General features: G+C 37.2%; 1 protein-coding gene across 1 annotated transcript in view; it reads right to left on the bottom strand.

The window, feature by feature from the left end:
• Window positions 1-19,169, bottom strand: part of NAV3 (neuron navigator 3) — an 835,897-nt gene that overhangs the window by 575,213 nt on the left and 241,515 nt on the right. Inside the window, exon 2 of the mRNA XM_033431322.2 lies at window positions 15,152-15,558. Within this exon, the coding sequence (XP_033287213.1) occupies window positions 15,152-15,223 (72 nt within the window). The 5' untranslated portion in view covers window positions 15,224-15,558. The remainder of the gene's footprint in view (window positions 1-15,151; window positions 15,559-19,169) is intronic.

The raw sequence follows: 19,169 nt of genomic DNA, 5'->3' as shown, positions 1-19,169 counted from the left end.
AGTGGGTTGTTTCTATCCTATCACCGGTCACACGTAGCAGTAAACATGTATTGGCTTATAACATTAAGACAAGCTTCTCTGTATTAAATTTGGGAATGACTGGTATACATAAATGTATGTTTAAAAAACATGTGAAGATTATAAGCTGTTAAACATTGTAATGGACAGTCTAATTTTTAAAAAAATCTCCTTGCTGGAACTGCAGCTATTAGTCTATATGTGTCTTTGATCACAGCTCTGATACTATGACCTTGAGAAAGTTACATGGCCACTCTGGGCCTCAGATTTTTCGCCTTCAGAGTGAGCTGTGTAATCTCTAAGATTTTGGGGCGGGGGGCTTTAAAATTCTGTAACTATTACATGGAACACATACTTCAGTCTATTAAGACTTAACATTCCTGGTAAATTAAGTATTCATGTAACATATTTGTATTATTAGTCAAACTCCATGCTATTCTTTCATTTTTAATGAATATAATGGTTTTGCCAAGCTTTCCATTTTGTACCTAAACTGGTCTGATATTACCTCACTGAAAATGGGCTTCTGTAATACATATTTTGGACCAATGCTGCTTGGAACACAAATTTACCTAATGATGCCTTTGCTGACTGGCTAACATTTTATGTGTTCTAGCTTTGGTAAAATTTCTGTCTAAGAGAAGCTTAGGAAACATATCGGCACTATTGATCTTATCTTTTGGCAAGAAAACAATAAATATATATAACAGATGAGTTGAACTACAATATAAATGGGTACAATTACGATTTTAAATCACTTGCTAAAATGATGGAAAATATTATGCATGCATTTTTGTAAGTATTTTACAGTTCTTTTTTTGACCTCAATACCTTTGCCCTGACACTAACTAATTTGTTGGCTGACCTTATTATGTTCTAAGATTTGAAACAGCATTTAGTTCCCCATGAGATCGTGGAAAGCAATTTTGGAAAGTCTTCATTTTAATGCAGCAGTGAAAATTTATTATCAAATAATTTATTATGGATAATCATTTATGGTAATTCAATGTTTTCTTTATATATAATGCAAAACTAATTATCTCACTCATTGTATGTTGCTTCTTAAGATAGGGAGCTTTGGGTTTTTCCATGTAAGCAAGAATAAGCAATATAAAGAGTTCAAATATTAATTTGGTAATTGGTCTAACTGACCTTTAAGATCCTCTCACTTTGCTCTAAATTTATGGCAGGAGAAGAGGTTACTGTCCTCTTTATCACAGAACAATGATGGCCTCCCATTCCAATTTTGTGCACTAAAAGATGACAAAATATCTTCCATGACTGCTTTTTCCTTTGACTTGCATTGGTCTGTCTCTGACTCTGACTCCCCTAATATCCCATTATCAACTGCATTTTAACCAGGACAACATTTCAGCAGTGATGTCCAAAAGAATTTTCTGCAATGATGAAACTGTTGTATATGTGTGCTGTCCAATATGGTAGCCACTAGCCACAGGTAATGATTAAGCACTTAAAATATGGCTAGTACAACTGAAGAACCGAATTATTTAATTTTAATTAACTTAAACTGTAATATCTACAGTGGCTAATGAATACTGTATCAGTAAGCACAAAGTAGTCAAAGCTTTTCTAAGCTCTGGTTTCTATTTTGCAATAGTTGTTCTAGCTTTACTTGCTCTTGGAAATAATCTTAAATTTTTGTCAGGTGCTCTCTAAGACTTTTAGAAAAAACTAAATAACACTTCAGTTAATCAACATTCTGTTAAAATTAAGTTCCTCTCTACAAAAGCCTATTTTTAATTATGTTTGTAAACAAGAGTATGAAAGCCCATTATCTCTGAGAAAAAAATCAAACAGCAGTGCGCGCTAATGGACCCCTAGTCTTTCTGAATATCAGAAAGAATCTAGTCATATAAAACTAGCACAAAAAGGGCTGATTACATTTTCTTACCTGGGAAAGTGCTCTCCTAAGCACTAGCGATAAAGTCTTTCTTCCAGGAAAAAAATCTTAATACTTTTGGCCAATCGATATTATAAGACCTTACAGAATAGAATTCATATAAAAGAAACTGATGGTCAGTGTAAATTACAAAATAACATTATAGCAAGTTTTTGAGAATGGACATGCATAATATTTCAGAGGTAAAGAAATCGACAAACCTAATGACATCATGTATTTTATACAGTAGTATGGCTCATCAGAGAATAATTATTTTTCATTTCTGTGTTTTCTCTTCCCCAGCAAAAGAGTTGTTGGAAATTATCTTGAAGTCATTGAAATTGATTCTAAGGTCCAAGGAAGTTTTACTAGAAGCCCACTATCCAGGTAAAGAGAGTATAATCAAGCACACTGCATTTGACAGTCGAAAAAAAATGGTGCCTGATGTCTAAGGGTAAGTGCCTGGAGAGGAGAGACCTTGCAAACAGGTGTGATGCAGTGTCCCTGACACCAGCTAATACTTGGGAAGTGAGTATATGTATGTGACCTGAAAAGGAGGAACACGGAACAGTGCAGCTTGGAGACAAGACTGGAGGGGGGGAATGAAAATAAGATCACACAGGGCTCCGCAGGCCATGTTAAGGAGTTCGGATTGTACTCTGAGTGCACTGGAAAGTCACTGAAGGGTTTTAGGAAGGCAAATGATAAACCTGGAGGCACTGTGCATTTAAAAAAAATCCTGGTTACACTCATGAATACTCTTAGTGTCATATATTAGGCTGGACCGCTAATTTAGTACCTGATGATGGCTATGAAAGACATTTTATAAATGGCAAGTGCTACAGAAATATTAAGGCACAGTTTTTATTTAACATTATTTTGTACTTTTCTCCCGAATGTGAAAATCACTGCATCAGTTCATAATTATATAAAAATATTTTACAGAGTGAAGCAGACTAAGACATTAATTACAAAATTCACATTGTTTTTAAAGTGTAACTCTGAATCTTTTCCCAGTGTTAATTAGAGGATACATGTATACACAAGGTGTTGTTTATCTGTTATTTGCAAACATTACGATTTGCCAATACCAGCAACTGTTAAAAGACAGAGTTCCTTCTTACTGAGACAGCATAAGGTAAAACTTCTACATTGTACCTAACACGGTTGTTTAATCAAGGAGCTGGTAAGGGTTTCAAAGGAGAACATCTAATTTTAATGAAAAATATAAAGTATAAAATTAACTACCGGCAGCAAAATGTGAAAAGCAAGCAGGAAAATTCATGTAGTTTCCATCACCTTCTTAAGAAGAGGCAGACTTGCCTCAGAACTGAATAGCCACATTTTGATTAGTACACTATAGTTATTACTAGCATTTGTTGAAAACACAAACATTAGAAAAATGTGACACCTGTAGCCAGAGAACCATTGAAAAATATAGCAAAAAAATAATTAAAAGAAAAACCCCGAAAAAAAAGAATATTGCCAAAGTAGAAAATCAAAAGGGCCATTTATATAGAACACTATCTCATCTTCATTTTGCATCAAACAAATCAAACATACAGTAAATTAGGTCTAAAGATGGGCACAAATCCATTTTATTTTATTTTTTAATATCCCCTAAAAAATGATGTGACTGGAAATGGCCAGCAATCTTACCTCTGGGGTGGGCCCTACTTCCCGTTCATTTCCACCAGGGTGAGCATTCATTCTGAATGTGAATGGGGTCCAAAAGAACATCCTGCTTCACTACAGGAGAGCAGGGCGGCTCTTATACCTGCGTGTCCTCACATGTGTCACTGGCACAGCCAGCAGACCAGGTAGCCAAGCTTTGTGCCTTATCCGGTGGCTGATGAGGATAGCAAAACTGAGAAGCTGAGATGGAGTGTGGCCCTACCTGCGTGGACTGGTGATTTTTCTCTGTGTAGCCCATCAAATTTAAACATGACCTGTGTTCCTTACAACATATTTTCCAACGACTAAATGAAGCTTCCTAATGTGATTTAATGCAACCTGTCACCTTTAATAAGGTAGAGAACCTTGAATCTAAGTTCCCAAATGTGACAAGTCTAATGTGACCAAGCCAGGTTGAATGCCAACAAAGAACTGCAGTTTCCCAAATCTGGATTCTCATTTTTGACACCTTTTCCAAGTCGTTTTGGAGGTAGCTTTTGAAAACTGTTTGCTCAAAGAAAGTATATCATACTCACTCATATATCAGAAAAGTTGAATAGAAAACTTGAAAGGCTTTCGTAGATTTATATCCTTCAAACAGATTTTTAATAAAGCATTAATAAATGTTTTTAAGAAAGAAGAGAAAGTATTTGATATGTAATTTCCATGCACATAGAAAACATGCTATACATAGGTAGATACAAATTTTAAATAAAATCATAGACCACTAAGCAAAAAAAGATGCAGCCTGGTGAGTTCTCTGACCTTGGGCAAGTCCTTCACAAGAATGGACATAAAGAATATCTGACCTGCAGCTCCACTGAGCTGCAAGGGTGGATAGAAATGCAAGGAAAAGTGTTTTGTAAAATAGAGGTTGCTATTCAAGTATTAGCTTGGAGCCTAACCCACTTTGTTATGCAAAAGGAATATGATGGATATAAATGGATAAACTCATTAGTAATGCAGTTAACACAGTAAAGTGTATTACTGTTACCTACCACAGGGCACTAGTCGGCACTCCATAAATACACAAATGCACACTGAATTCAACCAAAATACTGTATCATTCAAATCTGTGTACAATTCATAAATTGATAATTTCCACCTTCAAACAAAATATTATGCTAAAATAAAATACATAATACAACTAAGGGCAGCATCACTAACCTGAATCTACTAACCTCCATCTCTCTCTCTGACACAATCACTTTTCAAAACCTAGTTAGTTAACTGGAAGGTATCAAGCAATATGTAGAGTCTTCTGAATACTCTGTAGAAAATTCTTAGCCAAGAATTGTACCCATTGGGCACTAGTGAACTATTTTACCATTATGCAAAAATGCTTATAAGAAATAGCTTCTAAACAGGCAATATAATACTGCACACTTTAATGTACTTTAACCAACTACACTGTCCAGTGAAATATGTGTTGAGAAGCATTTATAATGGAGTTTATTCTACAAAATATGAAAAACTGATCATAGAGAATGATTCCAAAAATGATAAAAAGGTATTTATTTTTATTGCATTAATGCTTGGAACTGACATTTCCAGACTCAAATTGGAGCACAATAATCGTGCCCCTCTATGAAACATACAAATGATTGAATATACAAAATTTATCTCTAAGTCAAGGAAAACTCCATACATATGGGATGGAGTCCTAAATCTGATTTTTAAGTCCCTTGTTGAAAATTGTGTATTTCCCATACATATCATGTAACAAATGCTGCTTAGAATCCCAGGAGAATGTTAAAAACTACCTAGTGCCACTAAAAAGACTAATAACAGCAGTCTCCCTCAACTCCTCTAAAATCCTCTAAGCTCTCTTGATCCCCAAGTTACACCGAAGAGAAGGATCAAACTTGGGGAAGTAAGGCAGGAAAATTATAAATATGACACTAGACTGTAAATACATTGAAAACAAGCATTACATCTTATAAACATATCCCCCCATGTTGTTTTGTATGTATTTTCAAACATACAGAAAAGTTGAAATAATTTTACAGTGAACACCTATATACCTACCACTAGACTCTACAATTAACATTTTACTACGTTTGCTTCATCACATATCTTTGTGGTATACAATTTTTATGTTCTCAATCTCACTTTGGAAATGAGAGAGATAAATCCTGAGTTAGTTGATGTATTGAGAATTTTCCCTATGTTCAATGTTCTTTCACTCTTTGAAACTGAAATGAAATCCATACTAATGTTTAGAATTTACAAGGTAAATTTTTATTTAAAATGTACCATGAATTAAGGGTAACTTTGTACTTGTCAACATGCCATGGCCAGAAAGTATTTTGGTTTAATAATTCGTCATCCTAAGGGAAATAAAGCCTTTGAACTCACAGACTTTCTTCTGACCGGCTCTAGGGTTGAGCTCTAGTCACATATGGCTGACCCTGATCCATATTTTTGAATGAAATATCCTGAGCACCAACTATTCTCTCTCCCTCTTCAGGAAACAGGCAAACTGAGCCCTAGCCTCAGATGAGCTACTAATACCAAGTCTAATAGAAATCAGGAAAGAACACTGGGACCCACAGGGTAATTCTACCCTAGGGCTAGTGTGGAGAATTGAAGACTGACTGATAAGCTCCACTTCCGCGCGCAGGACGCGCACACGTGCGTTTTGTTCCCACTCCCAAATAAAGAAGCCCTTCACCTTTTGGGGACTCTGGCGTGAAGAGTGTCTAAACTGTTTGTTAAATGCAGATGGGAGAGAGAAGTCTAAGATGGGCTGCCGTGATTGCAGCTAACCCGGAAGTCATTCGACATCAGCTCTTCCAAGGCTTCAGAGGAAGTCAAACGATGAGAGGGTAGTAACATTCCTACCCTTCGGCTCATATTCTGCCTCTGTCCCCAGAGGAGGGACCATGTTCAACTCCTTAGTTCACCCCCAACAGCCACCAGTTATTGAGAGTTTCTGCATGGGAGGCACTGTTCCAGATGCTTTGTATATGATTATTTTTACTACTGCCATTTTAAGAAATAACACAAAAGAGAAGACGAGGAGAAGACAGGAGCTGAGTAATTTGACAACATGCCAAAGACAAGAATCAAACTCAGGCAGTCATTCTAGATCCTTTGCTTCTAACTATTCCTTACACTACTTTTTATTAGACCTTACCGAAGGTGCTGCCAGCCTACTGGTCAAGTCATGAGTGAAATAGTGGGCCATGTTTTACTACTGGGCAGTGTTTTTTTCTGCTCAAGGTAGGGTCAGGAGCCTCAACGTTTTTCCTGTTGTACTGCTCATTTGTGGTAAGCTCACCTAACAGGGTCCTCCTCTTTGGGAAGTCTCTCTCTGTCCACTGTCATCCACACCACTAACTTGGTTAGTATATTCAGGTCTTCTCAGTGGAGCAGTGATTCTAGCTTTGCAGGACTAGAAAACCCAGATTTGGCTACTGGACCTAAGGTACCACATCTTCTCAGAGATGATCTACTTTTAGGACAGTTTAGAAGCATTTATATATATATATATACACTCTTTTTATAATGCTATTCCTTTGTTCCCATTTACCACAAAACAGTGGTAAATTTAGCTTCCTCAGCAGGGAAACTTAGAGGTAGAGAGGAGTGAATAGGAAGACTTCACATGAAATCTCACCTCAAATCCCAAGCACCAGATTCAATGAATGATTCATAATTGTGTCTGGTTTTCTTTTTAGTAAATCAGGTAATGGCAGGAGATGGGAAAAGGTGCTAGCAGCTTCCTCAACAACTGCTTGGGACAATTTCAGCTGCAGAGACCATCAACAATGGGGTGACAGTGGGAGGAGGCAGCAGCTGTCCTGTGAACGGGTCACCTGTCAACTGAGGGTGTGTAAGTCAGGGCCAGCCATACTGTGCAAGTGTTGATGCTATCATCTATCTGGGTGTGCACTGGGGATGTCTAAGAGTACAATGGGAATGAATAAAAAGGATAAAAGAATTCTGGAAAAATTTAAATTGAAGCAGCTGTGTTAACACAGAGCCAAACGCTAGCCCAGAACTCTCGATATAGAATGTCTTAGTTTAGGTTTCCACAGAGCAGACCAGAAACAATGATTCAAATGCAAGAAGTTGATTTGGCTGACGATTCCAGGAAATATGGGAGGGAAGTCAGGATGGGAGATTAGAACCAGAAGACAGAAGATAAAGGGCATCTTATGACAACAGTAGGTCCTTAATCCCACTGAGGACCTCTCAGACACGGTCTCTAGGGCAGTGCTTCTCAAATACTGCTGTGCATCAGAATCACCTGTAGGTCTTGTTACAAATGCACGTTCTGATTCCGCAGGTTTAGCGTGGGGTCTGAGACTGCATTCCTTACATGCTCCCAGATGAGAAAGCTGCTGCTGCTACCCCTCAGAACACTATGATGAGGAAAGATGTTGATTTCTTGCTTATTTCTCATTCGATTTTTCCACATTTGCATATAAAATTAACAGAATTTCTTATGTCCACTGCTTTCACCACCTATTATTAAATCTGCTTTGTTTCGTGTAACTCTTATCCTGGGCATTGCATCCTCACTGAATATCAGCAGTCTTGGAAACATTTGGTCAGTCTTCATGGAAGGAAAACACGAAAAGTTCTGTCCACCTGGTCCTAGTGCTATTAAATCAGGTGGCCCTGCTCATGAGCAGGTAGCGTGCTATCCACAGAAACGAATCAAGCTGCTCAGTGCACTCCCAACCCCTCTGACTCTTCTCTGCTAACACATTTGTTGTTGCTCCCCACTCCATTCGAGTGCCAACTTGCATTCTGATTTTGTGATAAGCCTCAAATGTATGGTCTTTGGAAATGAGGAATAAATCTGTTTTCCTGATTTTGACACTCAGCCCTCTTTAGTGGTATATATTCATGCATTCACAGGTTCTTACCCACGTGGCTACCTCAGGGTAAGCTTTCTGGAATCTCAGTCCTCATGTTTATACTCATCTGGAACCTCAAGAGAGGCAAATGGACATGGCTGAACTATTGTTTTAAAAGTACTGTGCTATGTTCAAATGTGCGTATTTCTACAGTCAAATGTAGAACAGTCCCAGCCCCTTTAGAAACAGAATTTTAAAGAGAAACTAACAATGATACGATTGGCCATTCAAGGCAGGGCAGCAAATATTATATTTTCTTTTAAAAGTTACGTATTTATATATAATAGGTACAAATACATGTTTAAAATATAATGATATATGTATAAAAAGGTGAGAACAAATCAGTGCATTAGCGTAGTACAAGTTTTCTACATTGTATATGTACATATATTTTCAATATATTTTAGAAAAAGATTAGTCTCAGTCATTCCGTCATGAAATAATAAAAGCCTGAATAACTCACGTGCTAATATCAAGACAGAGGAAGGTATTTATGAAAAAACAGGAATTAAAATTTACTAAACCTTATATGTTTGTATTAATACTGAGATCATAATTTATGACAACTAATAACCATAATAACACTTTATATGTAATTCTGCCTTCAAAATGTTCAAAACATATATAACTCAAGCATCATATATTTCAGACTTGTCTATTTTGTCTCTTTATTTATATGCAGATTATGTGGTCATTACATCTGTTGACGCTTTAAATCCACCAATCAGGAAAAAGAACATGGTCTAATTTACAACAAATGAGAAGAACCATGAAGCATGGAATACAGTGTTTACTTTTATCTATTTCCAGCTTTTTCTGTTATCCCAAGTCTGTTTACACTGAAAATATATGCAGTCAGAAGCAAAAAGGCCAGTGGCCATAAAAACTTTCAGAAGTCTATTTGAGGAACATGAATGATATAATAGAAGAAGTTTTAAAGGAGGTTCTATCCAAGTTCAGATTTGAAAGAGAAGCTTCTAGAATCACTTCTGAGCAGAAAAAGAGCTCACCTTATCTAATTCATCCTTAGAGAACTCCAGGTCAAGTGGCTTAGAGATGGCTGTTTATAGCATCCTTTTATAAAAGACGAAGGGTCAGAGGAAGAAATTACGGGCAGTCTTAATCGGCATCACAATGTGCCACAATGCCAGTACTAGTTTCTTAGTGAACCTGATATTCATATTTGTGTCTATACCAGTATTCCAGATTTATATAATAACCGTGCAAAATGGCTGCTCAATGTACAGCTGTCCCTTGAACACACAAAAGTTAGGGGCAGAGCTTCCCTGGTGGCGCAGTGGTTGAGAGTCCGCCTGCCGATGCAGGGGACATGGGTTCGTGCCCCGGTACGGGAAGATCCCACATGCCGCAGAGCGGCTGGGCCCGTAAGCCGTGGCCGCTGAGCTTGCGCGTCCGGAGCCTGTGCTCCGCAACGGGAGAGGCCACAACAGTGAGAGGCCCGCATACCGCCAAAAACAAACAAACAAACAAAAAAATAAAGCACTGTGTAATGAGTCCAACCTTCAAGAATATCAAAGAATGAAGGGCTGAATCTATCCTAAGCCTCTCTTCTACAGTGATTTATCTTTGTATTTTATCTTAAGAAGACAGATCTTTAATCAGTCTCCAACATAATTTCAAGTAGTCCTCAACACCTGTGAGAATAATCCCAATACACTTAACACTTATACGATGCTGTTTTACCACCACTGCACGAAAATGCAACAAATGTAGTCTAAATTAAAAGAATCAGCACACTAAAAGAAAATAAAAATAAATATTAGGCTAGTTTTAAATTGATAAAGTAGTTTTACTCTATAAAGTAGTGGCAACCATAAGTGGGCAAGATTTTTCAGTAAAATTATTAGAGTAGCCTAACACAGTCATACACAGATACACACCTGGATCATACTTCTGCATGATGTCAACAGAAAAAAAAAAAAGAACAAAACTAGTTTATGTGGATAGACACTGATGAAGCACTCGCTGTCACTTACAGATGATGCTTTCTCTAACTCCCCACTTAAACTTGATTTTAAGTCCACAACATCACAGGGGCTGCCCTTAAAATAACAGGCTTGCTCCATCAGTATTCCCTTTTCTATTAATAAATACAATCATTGCTCTCATTTTCCATGATTTTCCACATCTTAAACACTCTTATTCACTACACCCGGAGTATGTCACTTCTGAAATAAGTGTCATCTCTTAGAAAGAAAGACATGATGTGTTGTTGGAATTTATCTTGAGTTTTTTTGCAGTGTGAAAATAATGCTAACATGTAAAAGACATGATTTTAGGAAGTGACAAACTGAGATGGCATCCATCTTGGACATTTCCATAAAAGTAAGTACCTCCGCATATATGCAATAATACTGCTCATCGCTTTCTGGTTTAGAGAATAGAGAAACAAAATAATTCCAACAGGTCGCTATATATTTATTGTATGTCACTGCCATAGTTTCAAAATGTGTATACTGCTACCCTTTTTAGCAGTACCTAGTAAATTGTTGACTATGACAAATTGTTTGGTTTAATATACAAAATATTCATGGAGCAATAAAGCAGTGTCCCAGGGCTGTCTGGACAGCAAACTGCTGCAATTAGACTGACAGTGAAATCTACTGAGCTGTGCTTTTCAGTTCAAGGTCACAAGTAATTATACAGAAGTGACATTTGTACCTTAGGGCTTTCACTGTTCCAGGAGCTTTTGCAGAAATAATTCCATGAAGCAATACAATTAGTGGAAAGCAATATACCAACTTCGCTGGCATCAATGAGCAAACAAGGGTCAAAAGGTAAAGTTTCCAAAAATAAACACCTCATTATGGGCATTCAGGAGCTTTTCGATGCCACCATAATTCTCCCATCTGGAACATTCCAGAAGCTGAATGCCAAGAGGAGGATTATGGGCCAATACTAACTGAAAGGTCTACTGATAAAAATCACAGGAATCAAAAAGACAACTGAATTCCACCTAGTCCTGCACTAATCCAAGTTGATTTGAAATTCTTAGAAGTATTCTCAGTTCCTATAAGAGCCACATTTCTGGTTTATCCATAATGAAGAGCACTTCAATATAGGATTTGTGGAGATGATAGCTTTTTAACTTTCAAGTATGTTTTCCTATGTTCAGACTTAGTGAGGTGATGAGGCATTACTTAAAAGAAGTCCAAGAGGGGCTTCCCTGGTGGTGCAGTGGTTGAGAGCCCGCCTGGCGATGCAGGGGACACGGGTTCGTGTCCCGGTCCGGGAAGATCCCACATGCCGCGGAGCGGCTGGGCCCGTGAGCCATGGCCGCTGAGCCTGCGCACCCGGAGCCTGTGCTCTGCAGCAGGAGAGGCCACAACAGTGAGAGGCCCGTGTACCGCAAAAAATAAGTCCAAGAGACTTCACACACAATTTTGAACCCTTTAATTTTGAATAATAGTGTGTGTATGTATCTTTTAGTATATATATTCTTGAGGAACTGATCATTAACGTTTACAGAACCGAACATCTTAAAGAGGTAAAAGCAGTTTTAATCTTTGTAAGAAGGTACTTTCTTAATAAATCAGAAGGGACCAAGCATGTGCGTGGTATATAGCAAGTACTCCACAAATGATCTCTTCCCTGACATTTACCTACTCATTACAGTAAAACACATATTCACAAACTCTCATGCTCAACATCCTAAAAGTTTCAACTTAGAAGCAGAGCAAAATAAGTACAAATCCACATATTTTAAATTAAGAAGAAAAGCTAGTGAACTATTTATATACTGAACAAGAAATCGGTTGTGCAGAGTACAAAACAGGAGCCTATATTCAAGCCAGTTCAACACACCTTGCTTTGAATGTCTACCATACATATGTCAAACTGTGAAAAGGACACATTTTTCAGTAAAACCAGAAAAATGTTTCACCTCTGTATTTTCAAGTTGTGAGTTAGAATTGATGCATTTTATTTCACTGAGGTAAAACACTGTGCCTGTTAAATTAATTCATCACAAAGGACTACAAACACTTAAAGTAATTACATGAATGATCTTATAATCTCTACTGGCAATTGTGTGGAGTCAGGGCTGTGCCCAAAGCTTAGTCTATAAAGATTTATGATGCTACATTTCATTTTTCTCCTTAATACAAACTCACAAATCTGTCATTAGACTAGGTATTCCTGCTGACACTTAACAAATTGAAATCTTAAGTATTGATCAACTGATCAATCAACATCTGAGTTTCTGACTTATTCACTGCAAATGCCTACACCAATTGGGTGGCCAGGAGATCATTAGAACCCCATTTTCCATCTTGATACTGCTCAATGAAAATGTTCATTCCTCCCCCATCTCCCTACCAACTAGAAGGTAAAACTACAGGGAAATAGGGATTCTCTTGTACCACAACACCAAGCTGTTTTTTTATATTTTTTCCACAGAATCATGGATCCTCATAGTTTGTCTAAATTTTTATATTCTTTGTTTATATTCATATATTCTTTATGCTAAACAGTCCTTTGTGAATTGGCCTGGGCAACTAAGCATCATTACAGACCATTATTTAAAGTTCCATTCAAGAAATTTTCAAAATGACTTTTAAAATTCATTCCATTCCATTTCATTCCATTCTTTAGTTTGCAATCCATTCTGTGTTTGCAAAAATATCTCTTATTTGGGAAATGAAAGGATAGCACTTGTAGAGGTACTTTGCTTTCTTGCCAGAAAAGCAGGGCTTCTATCAAAACTCAGAACTGTAGTATTAATTGCTTACCTAACCCACTTCCCTCCTGTCAACTGAAAAATAATGAACAACCTAAAAGTTGAGAATTATGTTTTATTCGGGCGGACAAAACTGAAGACTTTTTTGCAACAAAGACCAGGCAGTCAAAACATCAAAAGGTTATTGTTAATTAAAGAAAACCAGATACCTCAAGTTAAGGAATTTAGTGCTCTTCTATGTATGGGAAGATGCAAGAGTCAGGGCTCACTGAAATCATTCCTTTGATATGCACCTCAGCTATCTGGGGCCAGCATCCTGTGCTTTCTCAACCTGAGTCTCCTCAGGGTGCACCTTCAGGGGTAGTTGCAGTGGCTGATGGTGGGCATCCTGTTTCTATCCTGAGTTCCCTCAGGGCTCACTGCTGGGGCAGCTACAATGTGATGGCTTGATGGCTGCAACATCCATCTTTAATGATATGGCAGGCAATATTTTTCATTCACACTCTTCACTAGCCTAATACAGTACGCAAATTACCATCAGTGTGAAGGACATTTTTAAAATGTGAATAGAGAAAAAGGATTAAAGGCTCCTCAGTAGTTAAGAAATTGAAGGGCTTCCTTTAGACGGAAACTTAGCTTGCCAACTCTTTCAGATTAACACCCTTAGTGACAACAACAGCAAAAAAAAAAAAAAAAAATGCCGACCGTTTAAAACACCAACAGCGTTCTTGGTAACACACTTATTTGTGCAGAAATTTATACCCACAATGAACTGAAAACTGACCAGGCATCTTGGATTTTATAGTACTTAGTGTTTTCTGAGATTTACTTACATTGAAGGTAAACTCAATGAAGGAACCAAACTGGCACAAATAATCCATCCATTTCTACCTGGATTGATGCAAAGGGATCCATGTAGCCCCCAATCCAGTGGCACTGGTCATAAGATCAGAACAAATTAATAAGCTGTTGACTCTTTATGGCCTCTTCTAAATTTCTTACCTCTAAAACTGTGAAAGAGCTAGGTGTCTTCTGGGAGTACAAAGTGAGTAGTAAATAATTTCTGAGACAGATGTAAAAACAAACCTTAATCACGCCCCTTAGATCCAGTTCTAGCTAAAAATCTTCTTTCTATTATCTCACTATTCCTTGCTCTCGTGCCTTAGCCAGTGGGTCCCCACACACATCTCCTGTACTAATGGATTCAATGAAACGCACCACAAAAGAGAATATATTTCATTATGAGCAGGCTTTCTTTTCTGGGCACCACCACTGACCCTTCTGATAAGTGCTCTCACAACAGTGCAACAGTTTAGCAGGTAAGAGTTTCTAAAAAGGTAGAAAAATGAGGTTGAAATGCAACCCTCAGTATTCAATTCCCAGCTTCCTACTCAGAAGCTCTCTAAGACCATTTAAAAATATATATTAGCGCAGTCCTTTCTTGATATTTTCCATTAGTTCCTTAGACATCACACATGAAGACACAAACCAAAGCTCACAGTTGCCTCACGACTCTCTTTCTAGGCTGGCTGGAAAAATGAGAAGCTGATGTGTGCCCCAAGGACATGAAATCAGAGAATTTCAAATGCCAACTATGCCTCCTAATAACAGCAAGGCAGGTGTTCTCTTTTAGGAGAGCTCTAACTTGCTCCATTACTCCAGAGATGCCCCAGGACTCATACCTCATCCTGAATCTCAGAAAACTGTCCACATGAGGTCAGGCCAGCATGTCACTAGAATCAAGTCAAGGGTGGGCAAACACAGCAGAATCCTTTACAAACCCACTGGATGGATGAATTCAGAAGACTTTAGAAACGAAACCACTAACTGATAATGAAATCCAGACCCGTAGCAACACTTGGCTACAGGATTAATTTCCATGAAATACTATGTTATTTTATCTCTCAAAGCACATTCATTTTCAATTTATAAAATTCTATGTAAGCAAAAACAAAAATGACCAAGCAAAAGGAAATGAATTTGTATTACCTTCTTCTGATCTTCTAGCTTGTGACTCACTGGATTCTTTCCATGTCTGTTCATCTCTGAAGATAAATCCATCACATTAGGTTCTTACCCTTCACAATGGAATCTCTTCAAAAAAGCAGCAAACTAATCCAAGATGCAATCACTAGGAAAACACTGGAATGCCACATTTCCCATCACGCACCGTCTCTGAACTTCATCAACTCCAAGGAATGATTAAAAAATCCATTGATTGAATGGAAAACATGAATTGTGTAATTTACTCCTGGGACTTTCCAAATCAGCATATGGTTTTAAATGCGGGCTTCTCAAAAGCAAAATATTCATCCAGGAATTTTAACTCCAACTGCTATCTTTTTCTTTCTTCACAGTTTTCCATTTTAACAAATAATTACACAGTTCCTGTAAACCTGTGATAAGAAAAAATAAGCACACAGTTAATTCTCCCCCACCACTTATAGTACAATTAATGAAAACTTCTTATCTGAAATGTCCAATTTGGAAAAAGATTGTAGGCATGGGTTATATTTCACATAAAAGTAAGAGCAAGTGAAAGGCATTATTCTCTAACCCTACGGCCTTTAAAATACCAATTATAATGCCTGAACCAAAAGAGAATATTAAAACCAGGGATTCATAGCACATCAAGCAAAAAATCAACAGGGAATACACATACATTCACCAAACGTGTATACGCTCCATGGTCCCGCTCATTAATTTCAGCGTTCATAGAACTACAGAATTCAGAAAAGAGCCCAAAATAACTAGACACTATGCTAGACTGACACTTTTCATAAACAGCTTTATTTAAACTTCAAAATGAATCTATAAAATGGTTCTTATTACTCTATTTTAAGATAAGGAGACTGAGAGGGTAAGTAAATTTTTTAAGTCTAGTCAAACAAGTGTAACAGGACTACAATTTGAATTCAGATACCTTTGGCTCCAAAACACATTCTTTGTCCTAGACATAGTTGTGTCAATTCATATTACATATTTTATTGTCCACAAGGATACCAAAAATGAGTTTATTAAGTGCCTTGCTAGATTATGAATGCACAGGGCACTCTCCTTATAATCCAGTGGTTTCCAAACCCAGCCAGAAACCTGAATCTACTGGTAATATCTTAATCACATAGATTCCTGGGATCCACGCAACCCTGCTAATTCAGAAGCTACAGGGCAGTGCTGTTCTGGGTTTTGTTGTTGTTTTTCCGTCTCTTCTAAACAATTCTGATGCAAGAAAACCACGGAAGAGTTGAAACCTCCCGCTAATACAGGGCACTTCCCAAACTTGTCTGCATTTTGGAATCATCTGGGAAGCTTCAAAAACTACTGACTCTTATGTCTCATCCCGAGACTATGATTTAATTAGTCTGAGATATGGCCTGAGTCTTGGAACCACTGACCTAATACATATATATTCCCTTTACGTAACTGACCAACCACTGCATGAATACATCAAAGAGGAAACTTAGTGTCTCAGAAGGCAGCTCTTTCCATACTGGAGCAGTTCCAGTCTTTAGATTGTTCTTCCTAATTTGGAGATAAGTCTGCCTTCCTGAATGTGTCTGTACATTTGCAATTATTTACATCCTTGTAGTCTTCAATGTACACAAAATCTTTTAAATTTCCCTTTTCATCTGACAGTCCTTCAAGTATCACCTTAGTGGGTTAACCATCCCTAGTGCCTTCAACAATTCCTCACTACCCTGGTTATTACTTAAAAGGCTTTACTTTTGACATGACCCATAAAATGTGCTATCCAGAAATGAGCACAAGGGTCAAGCATGGCATGCTCTCTTTAATAACTCACCTCCAGGTACCACAAAACATGCCGGGCCAAGCATACAATAAATGATAAAGTAGACAGATAATGCTTGAAGATCAGCTCCTGAACTGTTTCCTGACTAGTCATTCTTTTGCCAAGCCTTGCTCCTTCTACAACTCCTTTGCTCTGCTGCGTAGGTATTTTTACTACATACTATGTAGTACATAGTTTGTGTACTCTGTGAATGTTACCAGCAAAGGAGACTGCACGGGCAAAGGCTTGGTCATAGGAGAAAACATAGTCCATCCGAAGAATTCAAAGAAATTCAATGAGAAGCCACTGTAAACGTTTAAGGAAGAATGTAACATAAAATAATTTTTTATTTTAAAAGTTTGTCTTAACTAAAATATGGAAAACAGAAGGGAGAGAACAAAACCGGTGGCAAGAGAAACCTTCTAGGGATTGTTAGAACCATTAAAGAGACAACAGCATTCTGAACTAGTGTAGGAGCTGACCGGTGGGAAAGAATGACAAAACTGAGTGATACAGTACATAAAAGGAGGAGTTGACGGAATTGGTAATTGATTGGACATGTGTGTGGTTTAAGGGTGCATGAGCATAGGGACAATGATATCATTATCTAAGATGGCAAATCCCACAAGAGAAGCACTTTAGACATGGGGAAGATAAAAGAATTTGTAAAGCAAACAAAAGATGCTTACTAAAATCCAAAAAATTCCAAGCCAATCTCACTGATGGACATAGAAGTAACTGTCCTAAAGGAACACTAGCAAACTGAATCCAGTAAAATATAAAATGAATCATACATCAGTTCCAGGATGGTATCACCCCAGGAATAAAAGACTGGTTTAAGATTTGAAAATCAATCAGTGTAATTCACCACATTAACAAAACAAGGAAGAACAATCATATGTTCATCTCTATTGGTACAGAAATATAATCTGACAAATTAAACATTGATTCATGATCAAAACAAAAACCTCTTGGCAAATGAGGACTAGAAAGAGACTTTCATAATCGTCCTTTATCTGATAAGGTATATTCATAAAATATCTATAGCAAACACATACTTATGGGTGAAAAGTTAAAGACTTTCCATTCGCTCAGGAATAACACATAAATACCTGCTAATATGATGTCTATTCAATATTGTACTTAAAGTCCTAGCCATGCAGTGAGACAAGAAAATATGAGAGAGGGAGAGAAACAGAGACAGAGACAGAGGGAAGGAGGGGGAGGGATGGAGAAGGATGCAGGCAAGCAGTATAAGCATTAGAAAGGAAGAAAAAAAAACAGTATTTGCAAATGTCCTGAATGATATATATAGAAACTACTAAAAAAATCAAGAGATACATTACTAGAATTAATGTGTTCAGAAATTTTCCTGGATACAAATATACAACATTCCTTTATATTTCTTTATAACAGCAACAAATACTCAGAAAATGAAACTCTAAAAAGATACTCTTTTACGCTGTCACTTAGAATAACAAATATCTTGGAATGAATCTCATAAAAGATGGTAAAAACTTTATGATAAGGCAATAAAACACCATCAAAAAATAAATATCTAGATGAATAAAGGGCTTATTAATAAACTAAGATTCAGTACTGTAGAAATGCCAACTCATACCTAAAGGATTTATAGATTCAGTGCATTACTAATCAAAATCCCCAGTTTTCTTTTTACAACTCTAGAAGATGCTCCTAAAATATATATGGAAATGTAAATGACCAAGAAAATCCAAGACACTCGTGAAGAACAAGTTGCAACTATTTGCTTTACCAGATGTGAAGACCTATTATCAACCAACAGTAAATAAAAAGGCATGTAACTGGTACAAGGGTAGACAAGTTCACCAATGGAACGCAAGAGCCCAGAGAAGGACTCTTAACACATATGGCCACATGATTAATTACAAAGCTGAAATTGCAAAGCTGTGGGGAAAAAGTCTTTTCAATAAAGAGTTCTGGGTCAATTGGCTCTTCATATGGAAAAAAATAAAACTTGACCTCTACTTCACACCAATAATCAATTCCAGGTGGATTGTAGACAAAACAATAAGGCTTCTGGGAAAATATTTTCATGATCTAAGGGAAGGGAAAGATCTCTTAAACAAGAGACAAAAGTCACTAAACATAAAGAAAAAAATATAACTAAGATTAGATTAAAATCAAGAACTTTTATTCATCAGATTGTACCAATAAGAAAATATAAATGCAACATAG

The sequence above is a fragment of the Orcinus orca genome, chromosome 11 (assembly GCF_937001465.1).
Source record: "Orcinus orca chromosome 11, mOrcOrc1.1, whole genome shotgun sequence".
NCBI classification, from domain to species: Eukaryota; Metazoa; Chordata; class Mammalia; order Artiodactyla; family Delphinidae; genus Orcinus; species Orcinus orca.
Note: the sequence above shows the minus strand (reverse complement) of the source record. Positions and strands in the feature narration are given on the sequence as shown.